Source organism: Nematolebias whitei, chromosome 6 (genome assembly GCF_014905685.2).
Source record: "Nematolebias whitei isolate Nwh7 chromosome 6, NemWhi1, whole genome shotgun sequence".
Taxonomy (NCBI): Eukaryota; Metazoa; Chordata; class Actinopteri; order Cyprinodontiformes; family Rivulidae; genus Nematolebias; species Nematolebias whitei.
Window position 1 is genome coordinate 35,842,994 of NC_056503.1, and position 10,185 is coordinate 35,853,178.

The 10,185-nt window shown below is 40.8% G+C and overlaps 1 protein-coding gene across 1 annotated transcript in view; it reads right to left on the reverse strand.

The window, feature by feature from the left end:
• Positions 1 to 7,722, reverse strand: part of jam3a (junctional adhesion molecule 3a) — a 14,993-nt gene extending 7,271 nt beyond the window's left edge. Inside the window, exons 1-4 of the mRNA XM_037678230.1 lie at positions 7,568 to 7,722; positions 2,063 to 2,134; positions 1,862 to 1,975; positions 1,525 to 1,677 (exon numbers count right to left, since the gene is read on the reverse strand). Coding sequence (XP_037534158.1) covers positions 1,525 to 1,677; positions 1,862 to 1,975; positions 2,063 to 2,134; positions 7,568 to 7,616 — 388 coding nt within the window. The 5' untranslated portion in view covers positions 7,617 to 7,722. The remainder of the gene's footprint in view (positions 1 to 1,524; positions 1,678 to 1,861; positions 1,976 to 2,062; positions 2,135 to 7,567) is intronic.
• Positions 7,723 to 10,185: the final 2,463 nt, after the last annotated feature.

Sequence of the window (10,185 nt, forward strand, 5' to 3'; positions counted from 1 at the left end):
TTCCCACACTCTTGCAACATTTTAAACAATGTTTCTAAACTCTAAACGCTCTAAAAGAGCACAGAATGTCATGATTTCAGCTCTCTGCCTCCTCTGCACTCAGCCACCTGCAAGCACTCTTGGCCACGCCCACTTCTCCAATCTGCACAGTGAACAGCTGATCAGCTGCAGCAGGAAGTTTATCCTGCAGCGTGGGCTGCACAAATGTGCAGCAGGTGCTAAATAATTTAAAATAATGTATTTTAAATAAAAATTCCATGCAATTGTGAGGCTCACTCATCAATCAGCCAATTGTGTGTCATGTCCGATCTTATTTTGAAAAACCGCGATAGAGCAAGTCCGCAATAAACGAACCCGGAGTAGCGAGGGACTACTGTACACTGTGAAGAAGAGATATAGACATTTTTCGGAGGTGGTGCAGTGACGAACCTGGTGAGTGGAGGAACAATTTTATTCACGACCAGGTGCAATGGTGGAGCCAAGTGTGGTGGCCTTGGCCACATAGATTAATCATCACCGCCCCAATTAGTTGAGGAAACCATATTTTTAAGTGAAAGAAGCCTTTCTTATGTCTAGATACAGCCACACACCTAAATGGAAGTCAAAACCTCACTTATTTTTCTAGTTATGCTCACAATATGAAAGGACAAACAGAATTTCCAATTCCTGGTTTTCGCTCGACAACATGGAAAGAATGTTTTCAAATAAGAAGAGTGCTCTAAGTGCAAGAGGACTGACATTCAGCATCACTGACACTCACTGTGTGTTGGTGGCAGAGGCTGTCGGTGAAAGGTTGTAAATCAGTGAGTTATGGGCATCTGTATTTCTGCTACATTACAGCAAACAATGCTGACACTGATTCTTTGGGGTTTCTCTGAGCACGGGCCAAGGACGGCTCGAGAGGCTGCGTCTAAACACGTTAAAGTGAGCAGTCAGCCGATCTGTGGTGATGGATCAGAGCAGCGCCATGCCAAGTTTCCCACCGACCGATGAAGCAAACGGACAGCGGCGAGAGCCTGAAGAGAACAAAGCAAACCCTCTTCTTTCCGCCATCAGTGACACTGAATGTTTTTCTCTTTTTCAGGAATTAAAAAGCAGAAACATCTGAAGCCTCAGTCATTTCCTTTGGTTTGTGTGTTTTAGAAGTTTTACACTTCTACCATAATACAGTTTCCTCTTCACTGAACCTGGCTGCTAAACAGAGAAACTTCAAGGACTTCTGCTGATTTTCATCCCAGCGGTCAAACTGCTTATCCCACATGCAAGGCCCGAGGCAACAAATGGTTGCCTGGCAACATCAAACAGTTGAGCTTCATGTTTTCGGGACAGGAGGACATTGACCCACTCCTCTAACCGCTCATGTAAAGAAAAAGTACTTTAATTATTGCTTTAAACTGTAAATATGCATTCTTCAACATGAAGGACTTCTGTATATTTCTAAAGTAAAGCAGGGATTCAAATATAGAGAATACACAAAGTTCAAGTGTTTTGTGGTGCAGTTCGTGATGTATCTGCTGCTCGTACCTCTAACTGCGAGACTAATAAGAATCTCATCAAAGTCCCTCTGATCTTCGATGGCGGCCACCTCGCAGCGGTACTCTGCTGTGTCCTTTCGAGACGTGTTGAAGATCAGAATGTTGGCTGGCTCTCTGAGCTGAGCTCTGTTCTCCAAGTCCCCTTTTTTCAAAGAAACAGAGAAGAAGAAAAAAAGACTTTACAATCGCTCATTGACATCCAGAGCACGACTACAGACCAGGACGTTTGGTGCAAAGTTCTTTAAAGTTTTCATCCAGCTGGGTTTTGGTTCTGAGACTTGTGAGCTGTTGGATGTTTGTTTTTAACGACTTGCTTAGAGGTTTACCTGAGATCTTGTTCTGAAAGTAGACGTAACTGGGGTTGCCGTTTTTTATCTTTTTCCATTCTATCCGAGGGTTGTTTGTTGAGATGGACTCTATCAGACAGGTCAGTTCGACGGCTGAGGAGGAAACAGAACCTGAGCGCAAATCAGGAAAATAAAAGCTTCTTCGACACAGTTGGTGAGAGTGATTCTCCTGCAACTTACGCTCAAACTCATTTGCCCAAACAATCTTGTCCGTGGTCCGGAGGATTACCCCGAGCGATGATGGAACGTGGCCTGTGGATGGGGGAGGAGGAAGGGACAAACGTAGAGTCATCCTGAGTCCAAACACAAGCAAGTCTGTCAGCAGACATTAACCGGGCATGTTGCCTAATAACCAGTGGATTAGACTGATAAACCAGGAGACCCTGAGTCTTGGGATCTGATTTAGTGTGAAAACGTCTCAGTAATTACTTCCTATTTTTATATTTAAGGAGACGAACGCCCGATGCTAAAACACACAAGTTTAATGAACACGTGGACCACACAGAGAGGGCTTCTGGAACAAGAATATTCTGACCCTGGATTAAATTCAGTTTCATTGGATGGTGTTAAAAATTAAATTATTGCTATAAAAAATATGCTTGTTGCAGAATAATTTTGCTGAAAGCTGCTGAACAAGCTAAAGCTTACTTGAAATACACCAAAAGCTGAAAATAGAAGCTGAAAGAAGCATAAAAGAGCTGAAATTATCAACAAAATATACTGAAAATAGTAGAAAGAAGCTAAAAGTAGCACAAACATGCTGCAATTATCAACAACAACAAAAAAAAGTCTGAAAGGAATGTAATAACCCTGAATTAGCATAAAAAAATACAAAAGGAACACAAAAAAGCTGAAATTAGAAGAAAAATGCTTAATAGAACGCAAAACAGCCAAAATAAGTAGAAAATAAGTAGAAAGTAGCTGAAAAAGGCACAAAAAGCTGACATTAGCACAAAGAGGCTGAACAAGTACACGACTGAAATAAGCAGAAAGAAGCTAGAGTTAGTGAAATGATTGGGTTAAATAAAGTTCTTTGAATCTGAGTAAACTGAGTTTGAAAAGCTAAAAAAAAAAGTAAAAATGCTGAAATTAGAAGAAATAAGATGAAAGGAGCAGGAAAAAGCTCAAATAAAGAGCAAAAAGGCTCAAATGAGCAGAAAGAAGCTGAACCAGAACGAAAGCTGAAATGAGCAGTAAAATATTTTAAAGCACAAATGGTTTAAAAGATTTGGAGAGCTCCATTTGTTTTAATGAGAAAAACATGCCAGAAAAGCTAAATATTTCAAAAATTAAAAACTGCACCAATACAGACAGTCATAGCAGGAACGTCCTGAACGAGCCGAACGTTTTGATACATGATGCTGGAACAGCACAAAAAGTGCGGAGCGAGTTACGAGACGGAAAACGTACGGAAGAAAAACGCATCTTAACGGTGTGAATAATTTAGAAACAATCACTTACTTATGCATCTTAGATATTTTACAGTAACACTTTAGAAAAGTTATCGAGTATTGATCCAACAGAGTGAACACAAACTGAAAATGTTCATTTTTGTTAAAAGGTTCTGCTTTAAGTGAATAATAACAGTGATACAAACAAGCTTTAGTCTTTAGTTTTAGTTCTGCAGTAAAACTACAGACCATATGATTTCTGTCATAGTAATAATAGTTTCACGTGATCCATATTGAATTATATTATTGAGTTCTGCAAATATTAAAGGTACAGACTGACAAAGTCAACATTTGAACTTCTCAACTTTGTACCAAGAAGACTCACAGGCATGAGGCCTGAGACGAAGTGGGAAGGAACGCTTTATTTCTGATTAAAGGACGTGACAGTCAGCAATCTGCTTCCTTTGGGCTTTTAATAACACGAGGAACATCTGGAGCTGATCGATGAGTCGCGTCAGAGCAGAGAAGTCCCGTTCTGTTTCCATGAAAAATAATTCCCGTGCATCAACCTTTGTGAACAAAAACACACACGTCATTCAAAAAGGAGCGACGGTTCTGCTGAAGGAGTTTGCAGTTAATGCACTTTGTTGTTAGCATGTTGTCTGAAAAGCTGCGGACCTGCAAAGGAAAATCTAAATTTTTATTCTATTTATTTTAACAGAAGTGCTTAGTTTGATGGAAGGACTTTCTTATCTGTGCAGACGTTTACACAACTTTTACAAATCAAACGGAAACCCAAAATAACTTTATGTTGGGTGTTTAATCCACCGTCAAGGTTCCCCTCTGGCACAAACACGTGATATTTAAATTATTTTAACGTGTGACTGAACGGCTCAGAGCATTCAGAGTTATTTCATAAATGTCAGCCTTTAATGGCAAGTGGCACATTTCACAGGTTTAGTCAAAACTGGACCAGCCGAAGGAGGATTCAAGTGGAAAACGGGTGAATTTTGTGAAGAGGAGCATGTAGAGGAACTTCAAATTAGGGAAATCTGAAAATTACTATGCAGCGCTTCTGTTTGAAACCGTCTTGAGATAAATTAGTATTGTGCCGACTACTACTCTGCACTCAACGTCCCTTTGTCTAGGCTACATCCAAATGCAGTAATTGGATGGTAGACGTACAAATAATAGCCCCCATGCCGAGTAATGAAGGCATTCCTGCTCCCAGTGGGGATGTTACAAAGGGATAAAACGAGGACAGAAATAAGACAATAATAATCAACGAGCAGCTCCCGAACACAACAAGACATGCCCGTTTGCCCGAGGCCTCGTGCACGCAGAGGTATTTATTCAGAGGGGCCTCGTTAGCATGATGAGTGACCCTGAGATGTGCCGCGGACGACAAGGGGACGCTCGTTTAGAGCCGACGCTCAGTCGGAAGATCAAGAAACGCGGATCCTGCCAAAGGATCTGGTCAGATAAACAGAGCTGAGGACACTGATGAGATCTGACTCCCAGGTCTCTGTTTCCGTCGCGGCTGCTGACTTTCCCACCCTGAACGTTTGGGTCTATTTTTACCACAGCTGTGACTGGACATCCTGTGAAACACAAGGAGGCTTCATTCATCAACAGCTCCCTCCACAAATCCTCATTCTGGAGGGTTTAGATTTTCTTTCTGCCACATTTTGGACACTTTGGACCTAAAGCACAAGGACTGGTTTAATTAGGTCTACTACGATAACAAAACTCGGCAGCTTTTATAATTGCAGTTGCAACACATCTGCGTATGATGATGCGTTTTCCAAAAAACACTGGAGGATCTGCTTTGCCAATCATAACCAAAAATCTAAGTTCTCAGTCCTTCCTGTTTGTGTGACACAATAACTGGACCCGTCACGACATCACGCCACAATATAAACGAGTGGACCAGTTCCATAATATTAACGCATTAAAAGCTTTTCTCATCAATTCCCAAATGAATGCTAAAATGTAGGCCGTGGGAAAGCCTAACCCCATCAATTAACCAGACGATATGTGGCTGATTACTGATGCAAGCTTAGAATAAAAGCGTTCAAACAAAAACCCTTTGTTCCCCCACCGTGACACGGCTGAAGAGGAGTCTATATTTCTGATTCGCAAAAATAATCTCGGCGCTCGTCGGAAAGCAAAACACGGCCTGGTTTTAATCTCCCTCCTATTGTAACGCATGATCAAAATGGGTCTGTGGTCCGCTTCAAAGAGGCTCCAGCTTTTTAAATGGCCAAGTTCTGCAATCCTCTTATGTGCCGAGTCTGAAAACAAACCAGCAGTCCCTATCCTCGCAACAAAAGTCGTTGATCCAATGCATCTATAAAAAGACGCGTTCCCAGACATTCCAGTGCTGTCGCTGCAAATATGTCGAAGGAGCCGGGACCGCTGGGATTCACGGCAGAGTGGGGTGACAGTGTCAAAACCCTTCCAGTTGATTACACCCAGATAGCTGTGCTGTCGTTGGAGCTGGAGGGAAATGTAAGGAAGAGACACGTGGACTCTACTTTGGCCTTGTGTTACTTTTCCTGAATCATCAGGGACGACAAATAAGACGCGGGTGGAGGAAACATCTCTGCGGGAGCCGAGAAATGAAACCCAGATTGTTTTATCTCTGCAGAGTCCTGGTGAGGCCCAAGAGAGAACCGAGTGTCACCGCAGTTCTAATTCCAGCTTGTTATTTTAGAGAACATGGGGAGAACATCTGCGTTGTCATCATTTAATGGAGCTCTGAAGAGTTCTATTAGTCTGATGACAGAACATTCATCAGTTAAAACATTTAAAAAGAAATAAAACTTAAAACTCTCTGGTTTTGGCGTCTGTCTGCGCTTCTGTCTCGTAGGACTTTAAATGAAAAATACCTGATTTAAAGAAATTAAGACATGCCTTTTATGTTCTTATGTGCATATGAATATAAAATAAATCTCACAAGTTGCTAAACTAATCAACATAAATTTACAAACTAAATATTAGTTGCAAACAAACATTTATGTTGAAAAAGCTGCTAAAGTGAAACAGAAAGTTAAAAGACGCACGGAAAGATCGATTTCATCCTAACAGAACACAGCAAGAGCACAACTGTAGTTTAATTCATTAAAGCAAAACATATAATTCAGCTTTACGTGTCATTCAGGTGCCGCAGGAACAAACCAGACATTCATTCTGCTTCGTCTTCTTCATTCAAATGAAAAAACAGTCTATAATTAGGGCTCAGACCTTAGGCGGGTAAATTAAATAACACATTTAATTGAATTTTTGTTTAGTTTTAAATGTAATTACCCCACCTCTTTAAGTATGCGCTTCCACAACCATAAAAAAGGAAGTTAATATCGAGTATGCTGATACTTTTTGGCCATTCTGGTAGATGCACTTCTGTTTTTCTTCATTCACCGGCACGATGTGGACGCAAACATCACATTTATCTTATAGAACATCTTCAACGCAAACTTAAATCATCTCTAACGGGCTTATTTGATTTTCTAATCATTACAAAACCATTGCAGATTTGATCACATGAATAGAAACGTTGATTTTTGGGGGGGAGACGATGATGCTTACACTAAAAACAAACCACTTTGTTTGTGTTGTCTTTGGGCATTACAGTTTAAACTGCAGTCATTTAGGACATAGTTTCAACTCTTAGCCTACATGGAAACTCTCATTCTGCTCATTTCAGCTGGAATGTCCAAATTTATTCAATCTTTATTGCGTTGACCCTGTCATTCAGTGACAAGGAAAGGTCAGAACTAAAACAGGACTCAAGTGAGCTCATCTGAGCCAGTTTTGTGTCGGATAATTAATTCAGCAAAATTTTTAAGACTGTAAGCAAGAAGCACATGAAATGCAGGCCTGACCCCCCCACAGGTCACGGCTTATTAATGCTTTTAAATTAACATAAATGTACATTTATTGTGGACATTTCCTCTGATAGTCGCCCCACAGAGAGACAAACACAAGCGCTAACATATTTTAAAGCAACAAATGCAGCGGTGTAGTGTTAGCTAAATTTAACGGTCGAAATAACAATTATATCTTTTTTTTTTGTGTGTGTGTGTGAAAAAAATCCTCTTGCTGATAGTAAAGCCGCTCATAAAACAAAACGAGGCAACATATTGAGCCTGTGTTTTCTCAGCCCGTTCGTGTCAAGCTAACGTGTCGCGTTAGCCCCGACAACGGCTCGGTTCTGGTTTAACAGACGCAACCGCAACGTCTTCGTTACCGCAGATTTGTTGCGGGGAGAGCGGGACAGAGAAGAAGAACTCACCCAGGATGGCGTACAACACAAAACAAACGAGGAGCCTCACAATCGCCATCTTGCTGGGTGTCGTTTGTTGGCACCAGCTGCACGCGCTCGGCACATCAGAGAGGTATGAGGATGGGGTCAGAACACACGGCGGGATGTTGCCGTCGACGAGTTTCCATAGAGACGAGTAGCAGCGCGAGAGCGCGTCGCCCTGAACGCTGCCTTACAGGCAGGTGGGCGGAGCCGAAAAATAAACTCCTCCCTTTAGATGAGCGCTTGAGAGCTCGTGGGAAAGTGTTGACCCTCGCCCTTTGGTGATCCTCCTGTTTTTGTATAATTCAAATGTTCTGTGACATTTCTGTCTGTTAGCAGAATAACTCATGGACCTCTAGACAAACCTCAAAGAAACTTGCAGGAAGTAATCATCTGTTATACGTCCACAACTGACTTGTGTTTGGTGTCGACCCAAACCAAGATGGCTGCCGCAGCCATTTGACCTTTGAAAACACAAACATGGCGTTAATTCAGGCAAGTTTATAGATATTGTGCTGAAATATGGTGACGTTGTAGCTGAGGCTCAACCACAAGGATTCAATACGACCACATGTGGTACTTGGTGGAAATTGTGTACTCAGGGTCCCAGTTACATCCAACAAAAGTATAAAGTGTAAAAGAAAAACGGTAATAAGATCTAAGATATGAACTAAGAAAAACGTTAACAAAAAATACATTAAGCACTAGTAGTACAAAAACAATACGCCAAACAGCAGCACGAACATGAGTCTCTGTGAGCAGATAAGTACGAATGAACACAGCAACATGAAACAGATCAGCAGCATGATGTGATTGTTCCACAGTGATTATTCTGGTTAGAGATTCATGGGTCTAACAGCCCCAGGGTAGAAGCTGTTCCTCAGTCTAGTGGTTCTACACTTAATGCTCCTCAACCTCCTGCCTGAGGGGAGCAGGGCAAAAAGTGTGTGTGCTGGGTGAGTGGGGTCCTTCATGATGCAGGGGGCCAACAAATACTCTTAAGAGTTACTCAGCGCAGATCAGTCTTAACAATTTAAGCACTAACTTTTGGACCTAGCCATGTTTGTCTGTTAGCAAAATATCCCATGAACCGCTGGATAAGTTTTATGGAAACTTGCAAAAAGTAATCAATGGTTAAATCTACAATTGAATGATAACCTTTAGTGTCCATCTGTCCTGATTCCAGATTGCCGCCACCGCATCAAACTGACCATTAGAAACATAAAAATGGTAATAATTCGTGCAGTTTTACAGTTAACATACAATTAGGAATGGTAGTAGCTGAGATCAACCCTGAACACCTTTTCTGAAATCTAACAGATTTGGTAAGATCAGTGCTAAAAACTGTGGTAGCTACTGCACTCAACTTGTCTTTTTGTCTGTTAGCGAAATATCTCATGAACGCCAAACAGATTTTAATGAAACCTTCAGAAAGTAATCACTAGATGCACATCTACAAATGATTAACATTTGGAGTCAACCCAATTCCAGATGGCCGACAACTAAATTAATTGACAACAACACAAAAATGTGTCACTTTTGAAAACACAGAGCTAAAACTGGATGTGGTAGTTGTTAGTCGTTCAAAACATACTCTGAGTGTGACATCTTGTGGTGATGTGTGCAGAAAGACAACAACGTCAGCTACAACTTTGCCATTTCTCAAAGGAAATGTTAAACTTTGGCACAACAAACTTCAGGCAAGGTCAAGGTTTATTTATTGTCATTCGCACCACATGTGGTGCACATGCACATGCACTTTCTTTACAGAATATAGGCCTTTAATTTAGATAAGCACAGCACAGTTAGCGAATTATATTAAAAAAATGAAGTTAAACAGTTTATTTTAGTGCTGCACATGTTTAAATTTCAGTAATACTTTGATAGCTTTGAGTTTTGTTAATCTGGTAAATAAAATCTTTACTGCATAAAGGTGTGCAAAATTTTACAACCCCTCAAAAACGTACAGAGCAGGTTTAGGTCGTGGATGCTGCACTATAATAGTTCTTATTTGACCAAACTATGCAACATATTAAAAAAAAAATGTTTTTCCATGTCCATATTCAAACAAAACAACATGCAGTGCATGCAGTTTGTGTTTAGTGTTGTGGAAATTCACAAATGCTCACATTGCCCCTCTCCCTTCAACTGTTGCTGTGCATGTGAGTGCACGTGCGTGTTAGAACCGCACATCCCCAAACATGAACAGACAGAACAAACCAAGTATGGTTACTATAAATGTAACGGGGAGTGTGGTATTTGTGGGACTCCAGTTTATTTGTGTGTTTGTGGCTCCTCAGACTGAAGAAGTCCTTTGGATGAAGGACGAAACATCTCAGCAAAAAAAAAAAAAAGAAGCAACCGTCCAGATGACCTGACTGAACACTGTATTATTGAGCTTGAACTTTGGTACAGTTACTCGTATTTATCATTTTGTTGCACATCTGTGCACGTTTCACTGTTGCATTCATAACTCAGACGTTCTTTTTCTCATTTTCTTACTGACTTTTGTACAACATATCTCTGTTAGCTGTTAAATGAAATAAAATGTTTATTTTATGTTTTCTGGGGTAACCATGGTAACCATGCACTGATTTTCTATAAGA